Raw genomic sequence first — 25,414 nt, forward strand, 5'->3', positions numbered from 1 at the left:
CACATCTCTCCAGGTCCAGGTCTTGGCACGCACACACCCCCAGATCTGGCTGGCTTATATAATCCCACCCACGGGCGGCTCTGTCCCACACTACGGAGTACGGTAGATCGCAACAACCGCCAACCTCATTTTTCCCTCCTGTCCTACGGCAGCCCACACGACACCAGATCTCGCATCGGCCATTCAAACCAGCGAACTAGTTCCATACCATACCAGGCAAAACGATATCAGGACAGCTTGCAACGAACAGCTTGCACGCACGTGTAGGAGGGGAGGGGGTGAAAGTCGAATTCCTAAAATTACATTCTTGAATCTTATATGTAAGACAAGGGAAAAAGACGAAAATTAAAAAAAAAAAAAAAGGAGGTAAAGATGGTATACGACTGGGATGGTAAACGCGACATCTGCTATAAGATGTATATCGAGGATAAGAAGGCGCTCGAGGAGATTATGGAGTATATGAAGGTGTGCTATCAGTTTGCGCCAAGGTGAGTTGTATATATCCGGCTTCGCATCCAGAACGTTCCTATTATCATTATACATTTTCCTTTATTTTATACAACAAATCGCATACATCCCCTCTCTACCGCATCAGGAAGTAACCGAGCATGCCCCAATCGGGCCTTATTCTACACCATAGTAAACGAGCCTTCCAAACCCAGTTCAAACGATGGGGATTCCCCTCGAAGCAAAACCCCGCTCATAAAAATGCACGCCTCGTCGCTCGCATCAAGGAGCTCTGGGAGCGAAACACCAGCCAGCGGGACATGCTCCGCATCCTCAACGAAGAAGGGTATGAGATCAAGGAGCGGGAGCTGATGCGAGTCCGTGCGAAGAATCGATGGCTGTTGCGCGTCCCTAATGGGATGAAAGCCCAGTCGACAATGGCCGCGACAGCTTCTACGGCTACGGCTGCCGCTACAGGTATTGCTGCGTCGACGGCCCCAGCGGCGACGCTGAGCGGTGATGAGGGTCTGCTGGCGCTCCAGCAGGAAACTTATAGGCCGGACGGGAATATGGAGGCTGCGGGGGGCCAACCGATCGTAACGGATCCTGGAGGGGACGTAGCTCAACAGCGTCCGCCGTCGCCTAGGTTGTCGCCGGAGGTGCTGGCAAAGAGGAAGGCGAGGTTGGAGCGTTTGCAGGCGGAGAGCGAGGAGAGATGGGCAACGCGGAAAAGACGGCGGAGAACGAGAGGGTGGGCGGGCCTACCTGCAGATCCGCCGGGGCCGCCGCGGTTCCCCTCCGAGACGACGATTGATGAGAGCAAGCAGTATCTGAGCTTGGATAATGAGATGTATCGGCAGCTTCGGGATCATTTCCAGCGTATTTGCGAGGAGGCTGGGTTTATTAAGAAGACGATTGCCGGGCCGGAGAAGTGGCAGGCAGCGAAGAATCGGTTGATTGATGAATCTCCACACCTGCGGAGTGTCTTCTGGCCTAATTCGGGCCAGATTGAGGCCAAGGCGTTGGCATTGGATGTCGTGTGTACGGATGTCACGAAGCGCATGCGGACATTGCAGCGGAGGATGACTATTGCGGAGGCTAAGAATGCGTTGGGGATCAACCCTGAGGAGAGCAGGCAGATACGGAATGCGTTTTACCAGACCCTCAAGGCGGATCATTTCACGAGCAAGCTGGAAGCTGGCGATGAACATTGGAACGAGCTTAAAGAGAGGTGGATCAAGGGCTCCGAGCTACTCCAGCGGATCCTCGCCGCTGGGGAAGCCGATCCGAACCACGCTATAAAGGTCAAGGCCATCGAGATACTCTGCAGGGACGTGAACAAGAGGCTGAGAGATGAAATCTCCAAGCGTGATCCGTCCCGCAAGAGGTCCTCTACGTCCACTTCCAACAACGGGAGCAATACCGCCCAACGCGCCCAAAGCAGCACTAGCTCTGCTTACACTCGACCGCCGGCGATCATCCGCAACGGCATCAGTACGCTCGCCTCTCAGGCCCTCGCCAGCGCGCCCATGATGTCTGGGGACCTCCCAGATCTACAAATAGACCCTTCGCTCCTCCAAGCCGCCAACGACCCTTCCTTCGCTCTAACCGCGAACAGGCATCATCACCATCACAACCATCATCATCAAGACCACCCTCAAGACCATCCCCAACCGCTTCAACCCGAACACCCCCAAAATCAAAATCATCACGACCACAATAACCCCCAAACGCACCACCCCAACAACCACCAACAAGAACAGCGACAACAACAACAACAGCAGCAGCAGCAGCAGCAGCAGCAGCAGCAGCAACAGCAGCAGCAGCAGCAGCAACAGCAGCAACAATCATTCAACTACGTCGACCCAATGCTCCACTCCCCCTTCCTCCCCGTGCCCATCTACCTCCGCATCCACCCCCAGTCGCAGGTCCACCAGAACGCCAAGACCTGGGTTGACAAGCTATCGACGCGGACAATGGCGGAGTTGCGAAGCGTAGTGACGAACCGATTCAAGGATGCGCGGATTGCGAGGATCGAAGGAACGGAGCGGGATGTTGTGTATGTGATTGATGAGGATCATGAGTTGGATGCGTACCTGACGCATGTGCAGGGGAGGAAGGCGACGTTTGTGTTTTTGTTGGAGGGGGTTGGTGGGGGATAGAAGGGGGGAGGGGTTTATCTTTTTTTTATCTTATTTATTTATTTATTTATTTTTCCTGGTTTTACTGGTTTTCCTGGGATGAGATGGATTCGGATTCGGATTTTCTTTTTACTTGAAAAATTATTATCATTAGTATACGTATTTAGTGGTCGTTCTGAACTAGGCATTTAAATGCTACTTTACAGGATGAATTCATAGATTGAGCAGATATGAATGGATGGATGGACGGATGGATTTGATGTGTTCAAGATTTGATACATTTGAGGTGCTTTTTCTAACATATATATGATTTTTCATAATCTTGAATAAGAAATGATACATGATTTTATTCTTGAACTTTCAGCAGTTCATCTGAATCATTCATAAGGAGAAGAAGAACTATCTCTTCATTATATATCTGTTGTTGTCAGTGTTATCAGTACTAGCTCTGTTTTCTGAAGAGTCTCTGAAGAATGCAGTCGTTGATTTGAAGAATGTGACAGAGAGTCTCACTGAGGTGATATCTCTGACCTGTGTGACATGGGGAGCTGAGAGGTAGCGATTTGAGTCCAGTCCATCTCACTGCCTGATCTTGTTGTGGGCCTAGGTCGGGGAGAGAGCATTCTGTTCTTGGAGGTTGTTGAGCGCAGTAACCATGTCTGATGATTCACTGGATCTGTTCTTCTTGATCATGGGGCCCCAGAGAGGGATTGAAGCATGCTTGAGAGCCGAGGCAATATGAATTGTTACAGAGAAGTTATAATACGGATTTACCATTCATCTACTCCCTAGGTAGCTCTAACATGCAAACCATATACTAGTGCTTCCTATATGAAATCATGGGTAGGTAATTCATTAGGTGTAGTAATCAACCCACGCGCTTCCAAAAGTCGGGCCTGTATCAATTTTAGGAAGCGATAGGTATTGTCCAAGACTGGTGTTTGGACACCTTTACCCCTCGCGATCCGTAAAGCGTTACCTAATATTGCTTCCACCTCAACCGGATTCCCTTTATCCACGTCAACGAGCATGCTTGGTCGGAACGAGAGCTCAAGCGGCGTCGCCTCAATCATCTCGTTGATAACATTGTTTCCAAGTTCATAGCCATCAGCACGGGCGATTGCTACTATTTCCGCCATGGCAGGCCGGATTAAGCTGTAATCGCCCCCGAATTTCCTGATCGCCGCACTGTCTAGCTGGGTAATGGCACACAGTGGATTGAAGGTGCCATTCCACAACAGCTTTCGCCATCGGTACAGCACGATGTCGTCGACTCTGTTGATATCGACCGCATTGCTGGCTGTATAAACAGTGGCGAACTCCTTGAGCTTTGCTTGTTCGATTGAAGGGTCCAGGGATGGATTGCGGAAGGCTCCTAGGTCCATGCGATCGTGGTCGTCGTGGATGACATGGCCATCTCGCTGATGAGCACCTATGTAACTAGCACCTGAGAGCAACACACAGTTGGGAAACTCCTTGATAAACTCCGGCTCGATGTTAATTCCATTTTGGATTAGGACAATAGCGGTATGTCCTGGTGTCACTGCTGACCGGATTGTTTCTGGAATGTTGCATGTTTCAGGGATATTTTTCATCGTAACAACAACATAGTCGAATGGATGAGCTGGGTCAGCTTTGGGTACCGCATTTACAACTATCTCGCTACATTAGTGAACAGCTCGTTTTTCCTACTTCTGCGTTGATTCATCTAGGTAGAACTCGTACTTGCGCTGGGCCGCCATGATGTCAACTTCCCATGGTCGATCGAATCAATTGTGAAGCCATTCTCTTGGACGTGACTGTAGTTGGACCGTAGGACTGCTGTGACTTTTGCGCGCCCAGATCTTTCGAGGGCCACGCATGCCATTGTCCCCACTCCGCCGGTACCCACGACTAGAACATGGATGGTGATACTGCTGGAAGATGCCATGGTGAGGGATTCGTTCAGTCCGTGTTCTCTATGAGCTGGTTGGAGAGGTCGCAGAAATTAACTAATCTTGGTTGCTTTTCAACGGACAGTGCAAAGACGTGACGTCGGGAAACGGAGCTGGTTCAGTCAGCGTATCAACTTGGAAGTTGTTCTGCGGGTTGGTGGTGGATCCCCCCCCACAATTTAAACTCATTCATGGCGGTTATTTAACCGAATGTCAGCCGATTTTACGAAGTTCAAAGTGAGTAAGGGGGAAGAAGGTAAATGAGTATGGAATAACGAAACCAGAGTTAGTCATCCCCAGACTTCTTCCTATCAGATCGAATCCAACATAAGATGTTAACGAATTCCCAATAATAGCGACGTGTAATCTATACCTTTCCTCGAGACAGCGGAATCGGCCGGGAGCACTTAATCAGTGGCAACCGCAAAGTTTGCCAGTATCCCAATTTCAGCGCCCTTTCGTTCCGGGTGACAGGGTGCAACCAGAGCGCGAAGTTGCCCGGATTCGCGACTCAGCGCACGGCCAAGTTCATTGATATTTACTAACTACAGTTTCATATCAGCATGCCGGAAGGCAACGAAAATGATAAGAAACAATCCCAAGTTTTGTCAATATTCTTCTCCCAAGCCCACGAGCTGTGTGCCCTGACGCGGTGTATCAAGTTGTCTTTCACTTGCAAGGCTGCAGACGACGGCATTGAGAGTGTAACAAAGCATTAGGATGACCGGCATGCATCCTGCGTGTAATAATTTGTTCCTGACATGCTGCAGTGTCGCCTCCTGAACCAACCCGAGAGCGCTGCATCCAATCCAGTCCTGACGATCAGAAAGAAGACCGATGTAGTCATCCAAGCTTTTTCCAGCACTTTCTCCCAAGCCGGGTTAACCAGACCGATGACAGGAGCTTGATGATGCTTTTATTGACCGTGGTATTGCCCGCAGGAGCAATATGGAGGAAGCAGCTCCAGGGCTCCCCTGAACACGTGACTCTATGGTGTTGTTCGCGCTTCTACTTCGTCTACGCGTTGCTCAACCCCAAACTCTTCTTTTTGGCAAAGAGTACGGAGTGTATTTGCATACAGTCTGCATACCTTGTCAATCCCTACTCCATCAAACTTGCATTCCGAAACGAACCTTTTGTATGGTGGTTAACGCGTGCAGATCCTTTTCATCACCGCTCGTCGATGCTCAGCGCCTTGATGGAGTCGAATTGGAATACATTGCCGCATGAGATCCAAGTTCTCATCCTCAGCAAGTTGCTCCCTACATTTTGCAATGGCCTTTTTGAGTCCTTGAAGGGTATTAGTCAATATCTTCTTGTTTGCCGTAGGTATCATGGCTTTAACAATCCGCGCCTGAATCAAGCCCCTCACAGTCGCTATTTCATGGTGGGTCTATGGATCTCTCAGTCTAACATTGTCCTAGGGCTATGGAACGTTGAAATTGGACGTCTCTTGGTCAAATACCACTCCGCCGAGTGCCTTCTCAGCTCTGCTACCGAGTCAATTGCCCTCAAATCTATCCAGTGTCAAATTGCAGAGTGGCAGTCCACAAACAAGGATGACGAACATGTAAACAGGGCTGTCGACTCCAGGTTCGAATTTACTTATGGTTTACATAAGCTTCTCGGAGTTGCGATTGTTCGAGGATATATGTCCTGCATAAATGTACTTTTAGAGAACGGTGCTCATCAGCACGGGAGCAAGTTGGTAATGTCGACAGTTTATCATTATGCAGTTACCAGTGGCAAACCAAACAGAGCGGAAATGCTTCAACTACTTAATGCCCACTTTTTAGGTGGTCTCGACGAGGAAGACGACGAAGATCTGATGACACCGCTAGCCCAGGCCATATTTTCCAATGATCTTATCTCCGTGGAGCAGCTCATTCTGTTAGGAGCTAGGGTTTCGCAAGCTATTATTCGGGACTTTAGGAAGGGAGCCTTTGCTTACGCCATAGATTCAAACAACATTACACTGTTGAAACTGCTACTGGCCAGTGGAGAGGACCCTGATGAGGAAGATGCAAATAGCCATTCTTCTCCTTCGAAGCTGGCCCTTGCGTTGAGTAACGACAATGAGGACATCATAGAGTTGCTTCTTGACAGCGGCTCGCCTGTCAACACCCCTGAAAGGGTTGTACAGCCACTGGCCGTTGCTGTTGAGTGTTGCTCTCTCGACAGAATAAAGGACCTTATCGACAGGGGGGCAAAAGTAAACTACGCTGATAGATCTGGAAGAACGCCGTTGAGCCGAGCAGTTAGCTGCAGGGATCTACCCATCATTCAGCTATTGTTTGACCATGGTGCCGAGATCACCCCGGAGGCATGCCAGGAAGCGCCGCAGAGAGGCTGTCCTCACGTCGCGACTCTTTTACTGGAGCATCTCGCGAGAGAGGAACGGACGCTAAAGATACAGTTGGGTTGGCATCCGCCGTTCTCAATCGGCGTGAAAGGTGCTATGGAGTTATTGCTAAAGGCTGGAGCGGATCGGAGTGTTCTGAGAAACATTCAACGGCCGCAGTACGATGGGATATAGAAATGTAAAACCACTCTGGCCTAGCAGAACCGTTTTCTGTTGCTGGATCCTTTTCTCGAGATTCATCAATCCGCTTTAACTTCTGCCGTCCTCCAGGAGATATTCGATTGCGACTGCAGAAAATAGTCTTTCTAGATCTACCACCCGAGAAGGAGTTAGTATTGCTTCTCCTTTCCTCTTCTGCTCTTGTTTGTTTCTGCTGTCTGATTTCGTTATCGTTTTTTAATTTTTCTATGTATATTTATGCTTTACATCTTTTACCTAAGATGTATGATCATAAGCGGAGAATATTTTTCAGCCAGGTGGCCACTCGTCCATGAACGGTTCTCATTTTGCCATCGCTCTCGACTCTTTTCCCGGCCAACAAAAATACTAGCCTCATTAATCGATTTCCAGAAACAAAATAGGCGCAGGTCAGGCCATACGGGATAGGGAGGAGTTTTCTACATTTAGCTCCATCAATCGACAGGTTTCAACTTGAAACAAAAACATGGGGTTGCGTAACTGCTTGCTGGGGAGGGCTTTTTATTTTATATATTTTTTTGCAAACAATAGCATCCAGAGATCTTCATTAATAATTATTGGGTTAAAGCCACCACCACCCGTGGACCAGCAGAGGGGAATGATTGGAGGAAAGAAATAACTTATGGATGGTTCCACGGATTTAAGTTGCTCCCTAATATTTCCCCCTGAACAATCCAAATGGACCATGGAGTCTGTAACTACTCAATCACAAAGAACAACGAGCGGAGAGATAAAGAGGCTGATAAATAAAAAGATATGGGAAAATTTGACTTCAACCTGTTCAAAGAGATCCACAGGGCAAAGGTTGCAGATCGTCATTGGGCGTTTTTTCTTACTTTAATTTACAGACTAATTCTTTTCGATTTCTACTAATAACAGTCCTCAATTCAGCTCTTTATAATAATACTCCGGGGCGAGCTGTAGAACATATACAGTCTTTTTATCTCCGCATCTGCATATACAGCGGACTCCGCAGACCATTTGAATTGTCTTCCGAAAAATTTCCCTCGCCGATTCCGCCATGGCAGAATGGCTCAGTCGTTCAGCCAGGTTTTGATAGGGATAATAATAATATACATACAAAATGAAAACATGTTTGTCCCTTGTCCTTGGACCGCGTAATATAGGCTATTTTTGCGGTTGCGGCTTGGGTTTGCTGTCATTCCATGGGTGAAAGATGTTCAACAATCTCCCCAATTATCGCGGGCTGTGGGGGATGTGACTAGGGTATCCCACGCTGTTCTGCGACTCTATTATTTTTTTTTTTTTTTTTTTTTTTTTTTTTTTTTTTTTTTTTATTTTTCTCTCTTTATTTCTCTCTTTACTTCTTCTCTGTTGTTTTTCCTTTTCTGCTTCTTGTCTTCCTTTCTTCGTTGGATCTCTCTTCGTCGTCCTCAGTTCCAAACACTCGTCGTCCGTTTGTTATTTGTCGCCCTACGCAAATATTTTTTTTCCTTTGGCGGAAGTCACCATTCCTCCTTGAGACGACTGTCAGCTCGAGTGTTAGGCACCTCGATTGTCCTTTTCATCTGCTCGAGAGAATTCTGACCTATTTTACTCTCTTCTGGAGCCGCCATCCTCACTATGCGTTGCCAGTTACAAGCGCGATCCCAAATAACGTTAGGCTGAGAAACATACCTGTTCTTCCATAGCGGAAACCCACTTTTTTTTTTCTCACGTCCCGCCACCGTCCTCCGCCCCCGGCCCCGCCTCCGCCTCCGCCTCAGCCGCCCGCCGCCCGCCGCCACTAAGGAATCCCGCCTTCTGGTCTCCTGCAGCTACTCTGCGCGCACTTCCCAACGGGAATTATCTCTATCTGATATTCGACGAACCACTAAAGCCCTACAGCATCATACAGCACGTGCATCAAGTTTTGTGCATCTAAGTATAGTTAAAATTCCCGCCCATTCAATCCAGTCATGTCGAACAAAGAACCGCCTATTCCTCTGGCCTTGAAGACTTCAGTTGACCCAAGCGCTTCACATCTGTCACCCCTAAACCCTTCATCTGCGCTAACGCCCCCTTTAACACCAATAACACCCACTGATATTCAAGAATCGACTGGTGGCCAAAGAACGCAGGATAGACAATTACCTGGTCAGAAGGCGTCGGATGATGGGAAGATTGAAGGACAGCAGACTAAATTGCCAAAGCAGCCGCTATTACCCTTGGAATTTACCTATGACTTAGAATTCCAGAGGGATTCAGGAGGCAATCTCATCGAATACGGCAGCGGCGTTTGGAGTGTTGTGTATAGCGCCACATCCCGCTGGATTCCCACAACACAAGACTCCCCGCTAACTCCACCCCCACCCCAACAACATGTATCGACATCAAGTTCAACCCCTAATCTTGCCGTTAAGGTACCCGTGCGGCAGGATGCGCATTCCATCCTACGCGCAGAAGCACGACTTCTTTCGCGCCTCTGTAGAATCCCTGGCGCTGAACATTACGTAGTCCCCTTCCATGGGTTTATATCTGCATCGCATTCCCTTGTCCTATCGGCCCTCCCACTGAGTCTCTCAGCATATATCAGCAGTCAAGCCGTCTCCGCGCGACAAGTATTCTCAACAAAAACGATGTTTGATCCCGTCCTCGGCATGCCCCGGTGGCTCACGCTCGCAAGGGCGCTGGTCCGCGGCCTGGAATGGCTGCATTCATGCGGCCATATTGTCCACGGCGACATCAAGCCGCAAAATATACTACTGAGACCTCTAAGAAAACTAGCCAGCGATTGCGCCAAGGAAGATGAGGATCCATTTCCATACGAACCCCTTCACGTAGATTTCACATCCTCATATGACCCATCGACCCCCATCGAACCTAGCCCCCAGGGACCCAGCCCCTGGCTATCGGCCTTGACACCACCCTTTGCAGCACCGGAACTGCTCACAGTCCAATCTCTAAAGGCCACCGACGTTGTCCAATCCAAGGCCTCGGACGTGTTCTCTTTAGCTGTCACGCTGCTCGCGGCTGTCACTGGTGACTTGCTGCTGTATCCCGGGTCAAGCAATATGCAGCGGTTAGCCATGTCGAGGGAGGGTCACCTTGTCTTGGACCATGTTAGGTCCGGCGTGCATGGCTCGAGGCTGCCCCTAGGGGGTGTTGTGGAAAAGATACTCTCTCCGGCGGTTGTGAAGGATCCCGAGACTAGAATTAAGCCGACTGACTGGCTCCGGATAATTGATGATTGCATGGTAGCTGAGGGGCTGCAGAAGTGACATGTTCGCCCCCCGTTTTATTCATTTTCATTTTTACTTTCGATTTTCGTTTCTTCGAAACCATGCTTGTTGATGATTGATAGTCGGCAAAATGAAAGAGAAAATGGAGGGGAAAACAAAGAATAACGATACCCAAAGGGTTCTGCGTTAGGAGAGAGTGGTAGCTTGGCTAATTTTTGCGTGTTAAATCGCAGGTTATCCTCAGTTGCCCTTCCGAAAACCAGAACCACAAAGCTGATATCTAACTACTTCATGTGGTTTGTGGTTGATTTTATTTTTATTTCATGATTTACTTTCTATGCATACCTATAGTAACTTCTCTATACAATTATTCTTTATTTCTTTATTTCTTTATTTCTTTTCTTCTTTATTTTTTTTATTTTTTTTATTTTTTCATTTTTTTTTATTTATATCTTCCTTCTTCTTCTTCTTCTTCTTCTTCTTCTTCTTTTTTCCTTCTTTCAACGTCCTTCGTCACATTTCAGATTTATTTACTATTCTACACATTACATGCTTGATGCATGGTTAATCCTTCATGAGCGATGGTGTTTTGTTTCTGTCGGCTGACGTTCCTACGACCCGCCTCGGAAATGGAGTTCGTTCTTCCTCTTCTATTCATTTATTAGAAAGAGAAGGGGGGGGGATAAAAAGCAGCTCTTGTCGTTATGTCTTTATTTTTCTATTAATTTTTCGCTTTACCTTTGCCCCTTTTCCTCAGCTTTCGTCTAATTCTACCAATGTCACTCTATCACTGACAATTTTCTTCGTTAATAAATTTCCTCTCCGCAATACCTAGGCTTAGGCCAATGTGCAAAGATATTTTGCTCACCCTCATTTTTACCTCGCTTGGCTACTTGTGTTCTTAAAAGCACCAGACGACAATGTTTTATCCGTAGACTGCGATGTCTTCACATGTAAATGGCCCTTCCATTTGAGATGAACAGAATAGGAATTTCTTGTCCCATTTTAAATCATCTTGAATCCACTATTATATCTGAACTTCCTTGCTTCGGTTGCTACAAAATTTGCCGACCCTTTTTTAATTTGCTGGGCTGACTATCAATAATGGATAAACATCAAATGAGTCCCTGACGCCAAAACCCGGGCTGTGGCTCCTTCATCTGCCCTGTAACGTTTGATAAAACACGGCAAGATGTGGCCTCATATGCCATTGGACCAGTTCCTTCTTCAGCTGGGTAAAATGCAAATTGCATCTATCATGTTTGTTGATTTCTGTTCAAATGAAAATACCGAGCATTCATTACATTTATTCATCCATTAGCAAATGTTCACGTCAGTCTTTTCTCAAAAACGCTGTCCACTCGTTACCAAATGCATGTTTTGTCGCAGCTGATTTTATTTTTTCTTGCTATTACTATCAAATTCTATTGGGTTCATTGGCGCATAAAATTGTTGCGGGAGGGACTGGCCCGCATTGAGAGGGAGACAACCGCTCTTAATTCTTCTCCTAGTTCGAGGTCTATCTAATCGTGGGCGAATTCGCCAAAGCAACCGAGAACACTCCCTCAAAGGTGAAGCTCCACTTAGGCATTCTATGCCAATCGCAGCATCTCACAATTCACGGCCCCGCAAGCTATGCACAGCTCCTCCCAAGATATCAGCTGCCACCACCACAGCCACATCCACTTCCCTCCTACATCCATCGCACCCAATCAGCCTTCACGCGACCTAACTACTCCAGTCCACCACATATCCCCAATTCCGGCTTTCTATCTCCACCGCGATAATGGCGTTGCCGTTCCACTCATCGCACTTGATGAGCTCCCGCCCTGGCTCCGCATTGGGCGGGAAGATTGGTTTAACCCGGAATGGCAGCAGTACATGAATCCTGTCAGTGACGAACCCACCATCCGGGTTGGCGAGTATGAGGTGTTTGCCACGTGGGGTGGGGCGGTGTATCATTTGCCAACGTGGAAGTTGGTAGCGGTTCGAGGGGCCAGGGTTTGTGATGGGACTGCGGCGGGGACTGGATGGGAGCTGGAAGTGGGAGGAGAAAGAGGAAGGGATATTATTCATCATTTGGATCGAAGAGGTGGATATGACTACGAGGTTGATGAGAGGATGATTGGCAACGGCTGTCTAGATGGCAAGGCATCCTCGCCCGGGTGTTCTGGGGGAGGCAGGAGTGGTGGCAGACATGCCGCTCGTGATCAAGATGGGGAGCCAATTCCAATTGCAAACGACGAAGTCAACCGAGAGGGAATTACACGGAACGTCCCAGATACTCCTCCCTCGTCACCAATGGGCGGCCTATGCAGCGGCAAATACGACGGAAATGCCGATGAGAGATTTTCATGCTCCAGTTGTCCCCTCTCTCGCAACGGGCATTACCATCACTACCCGCATTATCCTCAGGATCAGCAAGATCAACCTCCTCGCCAACAAACAGCGATGTCATCTTCACCGCATACTTGGCCGCTCGAACTTTCACCCCCTTTGTCGAACAACAGCTGTAGCAGCCCTGGCCAGAACCCCTTACACTCCCTACCCAGTAACACCGAAACAGAAACCAGCATGTCATCCTGGGATTCTTTTGATATTCTTCCTCCTGCTTTTCATGTCCCTGTTTTACCACGGACGCCATTGGGGTTGGGGTTAACGCAGTCTGCACCGTCGTGTGTACTCTCAGGCATGTTTCATGGACGGATTCCACCGTGGTTGAGGAACAGGGCAGAAGGGGATGGTTCAGTTTGCTCTGTTTAGGTGTAGAGAGAGGTTAGAGTTTACAACAGAAATGGACGGAAAAGAAATTTTGAGGGATGGTAGGTGGCCAGAACGGAAGTGAGCGAATTGACGATGGTATCATCTGCTCCTGGCTTCTCCATTTCGTTCTTAGTTCTTTGCCGGACTCCCTTTAATTTCTGGAGTTGTTGGAGTAATGGGGTCTACTGTCTTTCATTTAGTTACTCTGCAGTTTCCCTTTGGCTGTTGTGATGTGTCCCTTGGAAAAGGGAAACGGTGCGCTGAGGAGGGAAAAAAAAAACACTCTTTTGGAGGATGGTATCAATCATTCTTTCTGTGTGGATTTGTGTGGCATTTTTGGTTGCTATTGCTTCTTTTGATGTTTACTTGCTTTTTGTATATTTCCTGCTCTCTGATTCTCTTAAAGATTTTATTGTGTTCGTTCATTCCTTTTTTGTGATGTTGTGTTCAGATAAAAAAAATTAGGAACTATGCAAAATTCGCAGTGAGTTGGGGTGGATTTTCATATTTATCTTGGCCTAGTTAATTCAAAACTTAGCCACGCTGGAGTCTGTGAGATAGGAGAGCCCATCCTTTTTTCATTCCTTGGACGACAGACGGTTACAATTATTAATAATAATGGGCGACCTGTTACATCACCGAGCCTTCTGAGTTGAAGAAGGATTAACTATAAAATTAAGCTTATTTGTTGCAACCATAGTTCCAACGGACACGAGAGGGCACTCATTGAACTTCAAAAAAAAAAAAAAAGAAAGAAAAAAAAGAAAGAAAGAGAAAGAGAGGGTAAGATAGTGAATGAATAAACCCATTTCAAAAATCAACGAGCATAAGCCACCCACTAACACCTGGAAATGCCTTCATGAAAAAGGTTCTAAGAAATTTTTTCTAGCCCAATTACGGTAACGTCTATTAAAGGATAAATATTGTACAGAGGCATTAGGTCTATATATACATTGTAAATAGCATGGTATATGGCAACATGATGAGAAGAGGTCTGAGAATCGGCGCTGCCATTTCGATGCCATTGATGGGCTACGCCTTCTTATGCGAAGCCCGTCGTGAAAGCTTCCCCATCCATCCGTTTAAGTCGGGCCCCGCCCAGCACTTTATATATGTCTTCTTCAGCCTCAAAGCCGTTGGACGATCCTTGCCATTCGACGATTATATCCCACAAGACAGAGGACGGCAAATGTCGGACCTTGACTGAACTGAAGCAGTTTTCGTCGTATTCCGCAAGTTCAGGCGCCACCTCTTGAATGGGCTTGTTAACATCAACTGTTTCGGTTAGGGATATCAAGCGCCTCATTTTTATCTTTGAATCGACCATTTGGAGGATTTTCGGCCTCGCGAATGGGGCGAGGTTGGGGATTGATTGGATCAAACTGGACATCGAGCGATCAGGAAACATTGGGCGCAGGATATCGCCAATAGATCTTTGGCTGTGGGTTGTTACCGTGCCCATGAGATGGCGGTAGGCCCGAAGCATCAGGTGATAGTTGTGAAGCGTTTTATTTTTGATGTGCTGTTGTTGGGTTTGGATGATGTTCGAATTAGGATTCGGCTGAAAATCGATGACTGAACACAAGCCGTTGGGTGTAAACTCGTCAGAACCGACATCAAACGGCTCATATGGACGTTTATCCCAGAGTAGAAGAGGTTCCTTAGTGCCTGACCGAATGCCGTCGAAGCACATTCGTTCTTCCATAAGTGAATCGAAGCGCGACAATGCGACGCTGTTGCGCGAGCTGAGTTGCTCTTCAACTTCCAATAACTCCACATGAATTTGCTTTACACGTTTGAGTACATCTGCTAGAGTCGGCGATTTGGTCTGTAGCATCAAAACTAGTTCAGCTTCTAGCTGCTCAATCTGTATTACTTTCGGTTCCGCTTTTCTAAACAAGGCCTCATCCCGATTCTCGTGAACGAGACGCCTATGCAGAGCGGTAACTTTGCCATGAGCTAATTTATCGGTCGTATCAGTACGTCTAGGGCTTTTTAATGACGGTCTTCCCCTCTGTGCAGGTGTCCGAAGGTCCGGAAGATTGGGGTTTTGAGTCAGTTCAATATACGTGTCATGCCACGGGCGTTTTGGTCGAGGCACATAGGATTCACGCTTTCCGTACTTTCCCGCGTCTGGGGCGAGCTCCGGAGGGCTAGCATCACGGCCAGGAGGGGTAACTGTGCCGCCCTCCTTGAATCGGTTTTCAACTTGCTTTCTACTTACTTCCAACGTTGAAAGCCCCTTCTGTGAATGCCACAACTCACGGGCGGAATCACCAGCAACTTCCGTTATATCTGAGCAAGTAGCCTCTGCGATAACAGCAGATCGCCTCCGCCTAGAAATTACTCTAGGCAATAGTACTTCCGCATCATCAGATGAGAGGAGCGCGATCATTCGCACTAGCCCGTATCGATGAAACAATGTCTGGTCCAAACACGCCTCAAGATATCGTAGTAGAAGAGTGTACGTTTGCCCATATTGCGGCTTCGCAGTTATATTGGCCAGTACGAGTAGGCTGTCATTCGTAGCACATCCACTGCCTTGAGACCAAACAGGTGGCTGTTTGGTTTGTTCTGGCAGATGTCCTTGAAGGAATAGATCATCATAGGTTTTGAGGTCTAACGGGTCCCAGGGCAAATGTTTGTAAGTAGAATCTTGTTCTTCGGTCAAAGGTTTTAGAAATGACTGGTAATAGTTGGTATTGGGTTCGATTAAAAGATGACGTCGAGGTTTAAGATGGTTATGTAGTTTTGCTGAGAGTAATCCTGCGCCAGGGAAAACGTCGATGATATCGCATGAGGAATGCTTCTTCAATGATGGACCCAATCGTTGTAGAAGATCGTCTATATACATGGTGCTGGAGTTAGCTTCGGACAATGGAGCACTGCAGGGCAAACACGGTCATGTTAGGCCTTATGTGAGCTATGATGTGAATTTACCGCAGAGCAACGAGCTAGCAATGTGAAATCTAGGCTGGTTGAAGGAAGGTGGCCGTTTGGCCATTACGGCCGATATTGCAGATGAGAAGACATTGGAAGAAGGGAAAGGCGCCTTCGGTATGACTGATGCTGGAAGTGCTGGCATTTGGCATTGTGCAGCGCAAGCAGCTAGTCAGTCGCGATCTTGAAAATGGAACGGGGATTGTAGTTAGTGCGGGTCAGGACAAAGTTATAAAGAACTAAGTAAATATATACACATGAAAATAAAAGAGCGAACGGAGACCAGGCCTTCGCCTGAATGAAATATATTGAAAGGTATCAATGTATGGTGGAGTGAAGCTCCTATCACTGAAATCAAAAAGTTGAAGCCGAAGAAGTTTCTCCTTTGGGAAAATTCGGCCTTGGCGCGCGATGACTGCAAGGTTTCCCTGAGAGAGAGAGAGCTGCCTGGTTATATTTATTACATTTCCTCCTCCGTCCCGCATCAACCACTGTGGACGACAGGGACTACAGCAGCAATATAGGATTTCTTCACTGCGGAGACTTTATGACCTAGCTCAGGCAAACGGAAATATGCTCTTGTGTTCTGTTTCATGCCAGGACCACCGCCATTCAGCGTCCAATCTTCCCCGCGCCCGAAGATTGCCCACCACCAATCCCTAACTTTGATAGCTCAGTCGATGGACCACATGTCACTGTTGGCATTCTCTCTAAAGTTTTTATCCGGGTAAATAAGAAGCCACTCTCATTCTACATCCATCCCGTCCAGTCAGAACTTTCGAGGACAACAGCGTCAGGCCATGCCATCTACCCCGCTAGACAACCCGAAAATGATACCACCTTTGAATGTCGAGCAGATTGCTCGTCAAGCTACAGAATTCGAGTTTGACCCCTTTTCTCCATTGCGGTACTGGATACGAGCAGCCGGGCTACTTATTAAAGAGGTGCGCTTATGTCTTCTATCGATCTTGGGCATTCCGTGACTGACTTATTTTACGCTTCCAGGCAAGCATCTACGAACGTGAGGGAAACGACCAACAGGCATACCTTCTACTTTTTAGGCACGCACAACTAGTTCTCTCCCACATTGCGACTCACCCCGATGCACGACAAGAGGATAATCGTAAAGCTGTGGCGGCTGCGAAGCGGGAAGTCCAGAGGAACCTTAGCAAACTAGAAGAGCTAAAACCACGCATCAACAAGCGCTATGAGCGTTACGTCCAGCTTATTCGTAGCAGAGAGGCTAGACGAACAGCGCCTCTATTGGGAAATGATGTCATTACAACTGCGACAACTCCGATTGATCCCGCGTTGGCTGGAGTAGCGGAGCCTCTGGAAGCGGCTCAGAACAGAGAGTTGGCTGTGAAACTTGCCCAGAGAGAATTCAGCAGAAGGGCAACTGCTCGGACGGCAACTCAACCCGAGGACCTATATGCGAAAGGCATATTAGGAACCTACGGGGTTGAAGGCTTCCACCCCAAATCTAATGATGAACCAGCAGACGACCTCAGTCGACGCCTCCAGGACCTTAGATCAAAAGTCGTAAGAAACGAGAGGACGACCCGCAGACCGCTCTCACCTCAGGATCGCCATGTTTCAAATTCCCACAGTCACTTACAAAGGGCGCACACCCCCCAGCGGCCAACTGACCTACGGCAAATATCCAGTTATAAATACCCTAGTGTTCCACACCAGCCTTCTAATGATGTCTGTCAACAACCACCGCCCGTGCCTAGTAAGGTGGAACCTGTAGCATCCAACTCAGTTCTCCCCCCACAACTCCCTGCCAAAGTTAAACATCCTATTCCTTCACCTTTAGAGTCTCCTGCGAGCACCCCCCTTCCTGAATTGATATCTCCCCCAATCCCGGACAAGGTATTTCCTTCTTCCCCACCCTCAACAAACGACAGCATAACCCCAGGAACGGATCTCCACCCATCAACCTTTACGTTTAAACCGTCAGCCTATCTTGAAAATGGCACGCCTCTCCGAACCATCTTCATATCTCCTGACCTCCGAAAACAATTCCTCTACCTCGCCGCCCCAAATACCGAGCGCAACCTTGAAACCTGCGGTATCCTTTGTGGATCGTTAATCTCCAATGCCTTTTTCATTTCCAAGCTTTTAATTCCCGAGCAGGAGTCAACATCTGATACCTGCGAAATGATCAACGAGTCAGCTATTTTCGACTACTGTGATTCGGAGGACCTAATGGTTCTCGGCTGGATACACACTCATCCAACGCAGACGTGCTTCATGAGCTCGCGCGATTTGCACACGCAATCCGGCTATCAAGTAATGTTAGCGGAAAGTATTGCGATTGTTTGCGCACCGAGCAAGGATCCGGATTGGGGTGTGTTCCGGCTCACGGACCCACCGGGATTGAAATGTGTGCTTGCCTGTACGCAGCCGGGGCTCTTCCACCCACATTCAGAGCCTAACATATATACCGATGCACTAAGGCCCGGACATGTCTTTGAGGCTAAAGGCTTGGAGTTTGAGGTTGTGGATTTCCGTCATTGAAAGAGGACGTAATCCTGTCCTTATTTCTTCTTAGTATATTTTATTTTTTATCCTTTGACTTGCCAAGGAACCTTTTTTCCCCCTTGCGCATCGATGCGGCTCTAGTGCTATGCGTTTGCATGATTCAACGACATTGTATGACTGTTTGGTTCTTCCCGCATATGCATAATGCTTCTATGGTAGACTTCACTCCCCAATAATGGATGGAGTGGAGTGGAGGGGGATTTTTCTTTGTGTCCCCTCCCTCCTCTGTTGTATCGCAGTGGCATTGTTTTGCCTTGTAGCATGCTTTTTCCTAGACTAGTTCAAATTTTACCACTTCTATTGAACCCTTCTGCGCAGTCTAGGTGCTATCTACGCTAGTATCTAGTCGCCATTTGCTTAACTACTACAAGTGTATGATCTAATATTATTTGATAATATTTTCCTCTTTCCTCTTGTAGGTTGTAGGTTGATGATAAGAGCAGATCATTTCCAGTTTTGAAAATTACTGAAGGATTTCAGAGAATAACCTCATCACTGAGTTACTCAGGGATGAATACTCAGATGTCAATCATCATTCTATAAATTGAGATCCAAAGATGTGAAGTGGACTTGTGTATATCATGCTGCCTCTTCCGCAGAACAATTGAAGTCAAGCAGTTCCAAGGGAGGTGTAACTGGGATAAGCATACCTAGCAGGCAGGTAGGTATGTTGATTACACCTCACTCCAAGCAAGCATACCCAGGCATATATTATATTCCTAATTAAAACAAAGCAGACAGGCGTAAGGATGTTATTCCGTTGTACTGCGACTTGATGTTAAGTTCTCAAAAACAACAAAGAGAGTACTGATATCAACATATTCTAGTCTGGGGATATATACATGCAACAGAAGAAGGCCAAATAGCCCAAATTGAGGTCAGAAATGCCAAATATTTTTCTTTTTCTTTTGTAAACTAGCTATTGGCGAACTTTATCCAACCAGTGAGCTGGCGGAAGGCGGACGCTTTTTGACTTATGGGCCATTTCTGGGAGGAGTATATTCGCCTGGCCGCTTTCGAATGACTAGGTGCGTCACCGCTCGTTTCTTTTATTGAGTCTGTCTTGTCGTTTCGTAACTAGGTATATTTGCTTACGGATAAGGGCGGTCGGCCTTTGAACCCTCGTAACAGGTGATACTAACGATCCACGTGTTGCGAAAATGCTGGCACTCTCGAGGAGAGATCTGGATAGCTGACTTCAAGATCGGATCACCTTCACCGCCTTTAAGATAGTGTCTACTGATACGCCGGGTCCACCAGAAAGATTGGTTGCCCACACATCATCTGGGACTCTTTCATTTTCTTTTATGATCCTCCAGTTGGGGCTTTGTTCCACTTTAATCCATTTGAAATCTTGTACCTCGTCCCAGAAGTTTGACTGCGCGCCATCTGAGGATTTCGGTGTCTACATAAAGTTGCATGATTAGTCAAGGCAGTACTTGGGGTCATGGGATTTTAATTTGTTACATGGGCAGGGATAGAGAAAGCGGACGAGGCGGAAGACATTGGAAGGCAACATACATAAATTTCGGGGATTTTGCCAAATCGGATATCTCTGCAGTCTTCAATGATTGGTTTGCTAGAGCAGCTTAGGTAGACATCTACGTCTAAGCAATCGTGCATGCGGAATTGGTGACAGGAAACCACAATAGTGCTGTGCTTGACTCCGGTAATATGCGCAGGGCCATTCACTTGTCCGCAGAGGAGAAGACTCTCGGTAACCCCCTTTATCACAAGACCAGCAAATCGTCGCCCATCCGTGGTGGGAATTAACATGTCCACAACGCAATGCTGTAGTGATGTTATCGATGCAGGTATAGTGGCATGTGATGCATCTGTCGGTAGCACGATATGGACACCAGTATGGGAGCTGATGGAAACGGATGAGGCAGAAACGGAAGTGTTTGGATTATCGGCATCCGCTTTATGTAAATCATCAGATGATTCAGATGTTTCACGAGGTGCCGAAGCTTGTTGTTGACGAGAGGACATGCGATCGTTAATGGGGGTTGAACATGAAATTGGTGACGGGTTGGCAGACGACTGCAACGAGTTATCGTTGGATCGGTATCCAGGAATGTGCCGACGACCCTGAGCCGCTATCTCAGCAGCATCTGCTAAGGATATCGCAGAAGGGTTCTTGCGCGCGGTTTTAAAGGAAAATTTAGATCGCGGCGCAAAGCTTGCTCGCACTTCAGCGAGCTTGTCCTGGAGAGCTTTAATCGCCTAAAAAATGTAAGAAGGGACCATAAAGCACGCTAGAAAACGGCACGCAGATTTCAACAAATTGCATATGAAACTGAAATCACAAAAATTTGTTGGCCGCAGTGACGTACATCGGCATATATCCGCTGGTCATATGGAGGGATAGAAGCTGACGCATCTTTAACTTCACTTGAGAGCCGAGCAATCCCCGCTAGACAATGATCTATAGCATCAGTGCGCTCCCCTCCAATTAGCGCAGTGTCACCTAGACGGTCCATCTGCTCCTGAAGAGCTACAGATCCATATTTCCGTTAGCGAAGAACGGGGCATATCGTGACGACTGCATGAGGCCAAACCCCACCTGTAATCTCATGCTGAAAATAGCGGAAAAAGCGATCCTTCAATGATATCTCAGTTTTGTTCCGCGAAATGACCTCATTGGGCATTTGATTTGCACTAGAGGGTTCTGGAGAGGACATTTTATATCCTTGCGAAGAACGATCTTCCGAAAATGCGAAGCGATGGTGCAGAGAAGATCGAGATATGGCATAAATTGGTATAGTGAAGATGGAATACTCCCCAGGGGCACTTTTAAAGTCCCTTAAATCAATAGGACACCAGCTATTCGTATAACAGGAAACCGTCGATTACGGGGTATTCGGGGATTTCATTGTCGTCTGAGAAGCCAAATATAGCAGCGATGCCTGTGGGGGCGGGGGAATATCGCAGCTTGAGAGAGAAGGCAAGATATTATACCTGGGGTATTCCGCAGAAAGACCGTGTGTTCCAGCAGTACAAATGTGATGTTAACAATAATGATATCAGGCAATCCAACGAGCAGGGAAAATTCCTTCTGTCTCCTTGCTTGCCGTTGAAGTGGTTCATCCATCGGCTCTGTACATTTACCTAAGATAAGTCGATGCGGGGATGTACTGCACGTGACATGCAATGTTTGTCACTTCGACAAACAAGAACGGTTGAAACTTTCCAGGGATTTTTAAGCCTCTTTTTCGTTCCTGAATTTCATGCAACCAACCGCCAACCAACCTCTCTTCGAGATATTTCTTCTGGAAATAATGCAATGCGGAAGCACGGCACAGGTGGGATCTGCCGGCAAAGACCTTGAACCCTGGAAGCAGCCAAAATCCGACAATAAGCTTCTTCTATTGTTATGTGTTATTCAAACATGCTTATGGCAAGGGATGGCAAATCCTCTTGGTTCTTGTGATACGTCACGATAGGCTCTAGATCTGCCAAGCGTTTATTATACAGTCTATGGATGTATAGACGCGGCTGTTGTTGATTCAGCTGAACCCGATTTCATACCCAGTGAGGCCGACCCAGGTCATTGCGAATCCGCGTTGAATCTTGTCCTTTTTTATTTGTCGAAAGTTAATCTGATCTGGCCCCCTAAGAACCCATCTTCTGCGCCCTTGTTTTGCAGTCCAAGAAAAGATCGTCCTTATCTACGGTGCCTTGATTTATTCATGGGCATTATTAGCCAAGCTGTATTTATATGAACCCAGTTGATGTGCTGGTCATTGAGCAGCGGGCTGGGTTTCCAGAAAAACCCGCGCAGGCTTCTCGGCTCACCATCAACCTGCTTTCCCTCTGATCAAACTGCCCAATGGAAACGGAATGCAGTGCTACATGCCAGCGCTTTTAAATTCCGGGCATTTTAAATGAGTTTCTTCATTTCCTTTTTCCTAGACATGCTGCCAAACGCCCAGGCGCTAGATTTGGATATGGGTGCACATCTCACTGTTATTTTTCGCTTGTTGTATTGTTACCATCCGTATGCTGTCACACCTATCTTCTAGATATCGACCAGTGCTATATCTTGTGTCTCGCTGTACGATGCATATGGTCGCATTAAACGCTCCTTTAACTCTTTGGGCTATTCAACCGCTAAGGGGTTCCTTGTTTAAGCTAGACGCGGAAAGGGGTGTTCCCAGTTCTGCTACATCAATTCACTCTGTACACTCTCCAAGGTAATAATGCCCCTGTTCCTCATTGTATCATTTAAAAGGGCATGGAAGCCCTCCCCCATCCCTACTCAAGACCGAAAGTTGCATCAAGTTTACGGTACTTCGTTTTCTGGAGGACATTTCTTTTAGAATATATTATCCGACCGACCAGTCTGTCGTTTCCGAATGCGCGCCTTTCTGTTAGGCTTCATTGGAGCCTCTACGCTGGTTTTACCCGCTCTCACTTTCCCAAATCCTTTACCTGCTAGGTGCGATATAGTAGAATGGCTTCCTTCAGTTCCTCCAGGGTGGAAGCAACAAGAAGCTCCTCCCCCAAATACCCTTATACAATTTCGCCTTGCTGTTACGCAAGAAAATGGATGGTTGTTTGAACAAGCGGTCCTCGATCTATCAACACCGGGACATCCAACCTATGGTAAATATATGAAGCGAGATCAAGTCCAGAAGTTCCTAAAACCATTACCGCAAGTGTCAGAATCAATTTTGTCATGGTTAGAACGAGGAGGTGTTTCCAAGACGGCGATTGCGGACCATGGCGACTGGATCAATTTCAAAATATCAGTCGCGCAAGCAGAAAGACTACTTCAAACGAAATTCTTCTATTTTTCCAACCCAACTCGCGGCACTCGGGTAATTCGAACGCTGGAATACTGTGTTCCCCCTGAAATTTTCCCTTATGTCCATATGATCCAGCCGACGACGAGATTTAGTCAACTCCGACCCGACGCAACAAGCGCTAGCGCTCTTCAGCTTGTGGAACCTGATGAGCCTTATCCCCCAGTTAACTGCAGCCTTGCTGTTGCTCCAGCATGCATTCGAGAAATGTATAACATGGGGAATTTCACGGCTACCCCAGATCCTCGCAATAAGCTTGGAGTTTCGGGCTACCTTGAACAATACGCAAGGTACAGCGATTTGGATCTCTTCTTTCAACTGTACGCCCCGGAATTAGAAGGATCCTGTTTTGATGTGGTTTCCATCAACGGCGGGTTGAACTTGCAAAATTCGAGCCTGTCATCAACCGAAGCTAGCCTGGACATTCAGTATGCGCTAGGCCTTTCCAACGCTACGACGGTATATTACACCACAGGGGGACGTGGCCCAATGGTTCCTGACCTCGATCTCCCTGATCCAAATGCGAACACGAATGAGCCTTACTTAGACCAATTGCACTATTTACTCTCCCTTCCAGATGAGGAATTACCAGCCATTCTGACGACTTCATACGGTGAAAATGAACGCAGCGTACCGGAGAGATACGCAAATTCAACTTGCAATTTGTTCGCCCAACTAGGCGCACGCGGGGTATCAGTCCTTTTCGCTAGTGGAGACTATGGACCAGGAAGTGCCTGTCAATCTAACGATGGCAAAAACACTACACAATTCGACCCCGTCTTTCCAGCGGCCTGCCCTTTCCTAACATCCGTTGGTGGGACACAAGGCGCCAACCCTGAGACTGCAATATACTTCTCTTCGGGAGGATTTTCTGACCGATATTCCCGCCCGGCATACCAAGATGAAGCAGTTTCAGCATATCTGGCCCAATTAGGCAATAAATGGGAAGGACTCTATAACCCTGCAGGTCGTGGGTTCCCAGATGTCGCAGCGCAGTCGGCACAATTTCACATTATTGATCATGGGAGACCCATCTATGCATCAGGAACGAGGTTCGTGAAATGCAGTTTCTAGCCCCCTTTATCCTCGAACTCCCCGCAAGTTTCCTGTTTCTCCCTGTCCAAATTTAGACCCTATTCCCTTCTCCTGCTATGACACTTACCCCTAAAAGCCAACCTTGAGAAAACCCGTTTGTCTAACCACCCCAACAGTGCCTCTGCACCCGTATTCGCAGCAGTTGTAGCCAATCTTAACTCTATCCGCCTAGCTCACGGGAAACCTGTGCTTGGATTTCTCAATCCACTCCTATATAGTCTCAAGGGGGTAGGTTTAAACGACATCGTCGAGGGTTATTCGGAAGGATGTACCGGCATATCCAAGCTGTCCGGCTTGGATGCGCCCTACATTCCCGGAGCCGGCTGGAATGCGACGACTGGATGGGACCCTGTGACAGGCTTGGGTACGCCAAATTTTGCATTGCTCGCCGAAATCGTGAAAGTTTTATGAGGCCGTTTTAAGACTTTTTTTTAGCTTTTGCTTTGCCTTTTTTTTTTTTTTTTTAAACAACTTTATATTTGTTCTTTTCTTTTGAAAGACACAACATTGCATCGGTTTTCCTTCACTTAGATGAGAGTGGCGCTGGGGGCAGAGTTTGGTCTAGCATATTAGAGTTGCATTTTTCTTTGGAGGAAGAAGCTTCCGTTAGCCAGCATTGGCCTACATTGAGCTCTGCTGTTATAATAATGATACTGAATCATAGGGCCTGTTCGGTGCGTCCGTACTTTTTGAACGCAATAGTGGATCTCATTAAAAATAGTGTATTTACCAATTATTAGTAGCAAGCCGGTGTTGTGCCACCACACTATTCCACCTTGCCCCCTGCTCTGGGATGGAGAAAGGAAGCTCATAAAAACGCGTTCTTTTTGAACGGAGTCCAGAGTCAGTTCAAAAAGAACGCATTTTTATGAGCTTCCTTCTAACCAATATTAGTTAACTATCTCCACTATGAACACTATTCTACACTATTCTACACTATATTGCCTCTAAAAGTGCTATTCTACACTATCACACACCGTTGAAGTTAAATACTGCT

General features: G+C 47.2%; 9 protein-coding genes across 11 annotated transcripts; 6 read left to right on the plus strand and 3 right to left on the minus strand.

Annotated features, from left to right (window-relative positions):
- BDCG_03575 (uncharacterized protein) lies at nucleotides 1-3,214 on the plus strand. Its single transcript, XM_045419207.1, has 2 exons — nucleotides 1-488; nucleotides 641-3,214. The coding sequence occupies exons 1-2, from the start codon at nucleotides 373-375 to the stop codon at nucleotides 2,607-2,609; spliced, it is 2,085 nt and encodes a 694-aa protein (XP_045275583.1). The 5' UTR covers nucleotides 1-372; the 3' UTR covers nucleotides 2,610-3,214.
- BDCG_03576 (2-dehydropantoate 2-reductase) lies at nucleotides 2,735-7,727 on the minus strand. The gene is made up of 3 exons (XM_045419208.1): nucleotides 5,656-7,727; nucleotides 4,314-5,604; nucleotides 2,735-4,242 (listed from the first exon to the last, which is right to left on the minus strand). The coding sequence occupies exons 2-3, from the start codon at nucleotides 4,516-4,518 to the stop codon at nucleotides 3,416-3,418; spliced, it is 1,032 nt and encodes a 343-aa protein (XP_045275584.1). The 5' UTR covers nucleotides 4,519-5,604; nucleotides 5,656-7,727; the 3' UTR covers nucleotides 2,735-3,415.
- Nucleotides 5,086-7,058, plus strand: BDCG_03577 (ankyrin repeat protein; the record flags this gene model as incomplete). The annotated part of the gene is made up of 3 exons (XM_045419209.1): nucleotides 5,086-5,226; nucleotides 5,385-5,847; nucleotides 5,947-7,058. The coding sequence occupies 3 exons, from the start codon at nucleotides 5,086-5,088 to the stop codon at nucleotides 7,056-7,058; spliced, it is 1,716 nt and encodes a 571-aa protein (XP_045275585.1).
- A 620-nt stretch (nucleotides 7,728-8,347) lies between the features above and the next one.
- On the plus strand, nucleotides 8,348-10,690 carry BDCG_03578 (serine/threonine protein kinase). Its single transcript, XM_045419210.1, has one exon. It carries the CDS (start codon nucleotides 9,002-9,004, stop codon nucleotides 10,301-10,303), a length of 1,302 nt encoding a protein of 433 aa, XP_045275586.1. The 5' UTR covers nucleotides 8,348-9,001; the 3' UTR covers nucleotides 10,304-10,690.
- A 29-nt stretch (nucleotides 10,691-10,719) lies between these two features.
- BDCG_03579 (uncharacterized protein) lies at nucleotides 10,720-13,749 on the plus strand. The gene has a single exon (XM_045419211.1). It carries the CDS (start codon nucleotides 11,900-11,902, stop codon nucleotides 13,025-13,027), a length of 1,128 nt encoding a protein of 375 aa, XP_045275587.1. The 5' UTR covers nucleotides 10,720-11,899; the 3' UTR covers nucleotides 13,028-13,749.
- Nucleotides 13,750-13,799: 50 nt separating this feature from the next.
- On the minus strand, nucleotides 13,800-16,415 carry BDCG_03580 (uncharacterized protein). Its single transcript, XM_045419212.1, has 2 exons — nucleotides 15,968-16,415; nucleotides 13,800-15,871 (listed from the first exon to the last, which is right to left on the minus strand). Exons 1-2 carry the CDS (start codon nucleotides 16,110-16,112, stop codon nucleotides 14,070-14,072), a joined length of 1,947 nt encoding a protein of 648 aa, XP_045275588.1. The 5' UTR covers nucleotides 16,113-16,415; the 3' UTR covers nucleotides 13,800-14,069.
- On the plus strand, nucleotides 16,383-19,765 carry BDCG_03581. 2 transcript variants are annotated; one of them, XM_045419214.1, is made up of 4 exons: nucleotides 16,383-16,911; nucleotides 16,973-19,391; nucleotides 19,473-19,542; nucleotides 19,744-19,765. In XM_045419214.1, the coding sequence occupies exons 1-2, from the start codon at nucleotides 16,768-16,770 to the stop codon at nucleotides 18,488-18,490; spliced, it is 1,662 nt and encodes a 553-aa protein (XP_045280511.1). In that variant the 5' UTR covers nucleotides 16,383-16,767; the 3' UTR covers nucleotides 18,491-19,391; nucleotides 19,473-19,542; nucleotides 19,744-19,765. The 2 variants fall into 2 exon arrangements, with proteins under 2 accessions (XP_045280511.1, XP_045275589.1); XM_045419213.1 differs by having other exon boundaries at nucleotides 16,973-19,542.
- BDCG_03582 (tubulin-specific chaperone c) lies at nucleotides 18,903-21,813 on the minus strand. The gene is made up of 4 exons (XM_045419215.1): nucleotides 21,081-21,813; nucleotides 20,851-21,011; nucleotides 20,036-20,740; nucleotides 18,903-19,919 (listed from the first exon to the last, which is right to left on the minus strand). The coding sequence occupies exons 1-4, from the start codon at nucleotides 21,196-21,198 to the stop codon at nucleotides 19,713-19,715; spliced, it is 1,191 nt and encodes a 396-aa protein (XP_045275590.1). The 5' UTR covers nucleotides 21,199-21,813; the 3' UTR covers nucleotides 18,903-19,712.
- BDCG_03583 lies at nucleotides 21,537-24,886 on the plus strand. Of its 2 annotated transcripts, XM_045419217.1 has the most exons (3): nucleotides 21,691-22,048; nucleotides 22,135-24,374; nucleotides 24,534-24,886. In XM_045419217.1, exons 2-3 carry the CDS (start codon nucleotides 22,873-22,875, stop codon nucleotides 24,826-24,828), a joined length of 1,797 nt encoding a protein of 598 aa, XP_045280512.1. In that variant the 5' UTR covers nucleotides 21,691-22,048; nucleotides 22,135-22,872; the 3' UTR covers nucleotides 24,829-24,886. The 2 variants fall into 2 exon arrangements, with proteins under 2 accessions (XP_045275591.1, XP_045280512.1); XM_045419216.1 differs by having other exon boundaries at nucleotides 21,537-24,374.
- The last annotated feature ends 528 nt before the right edge of the window (nucleotides 24,887-25,414 follow it).

This window comes from Blastomyces dermatitidis (genome assembly GCF_000003525.1).
Source record: "Blastomyces dermatitidis ER-3 genomic scaffold supercont1.3, whole genome shotgun sequence".
NCBI lineage: Eukaryota > Fungi > Ascomycota > Eurotiomycetes > Onygenales > Ajellomycetaceae > Blastomyces > Blastomyces dermatitidis.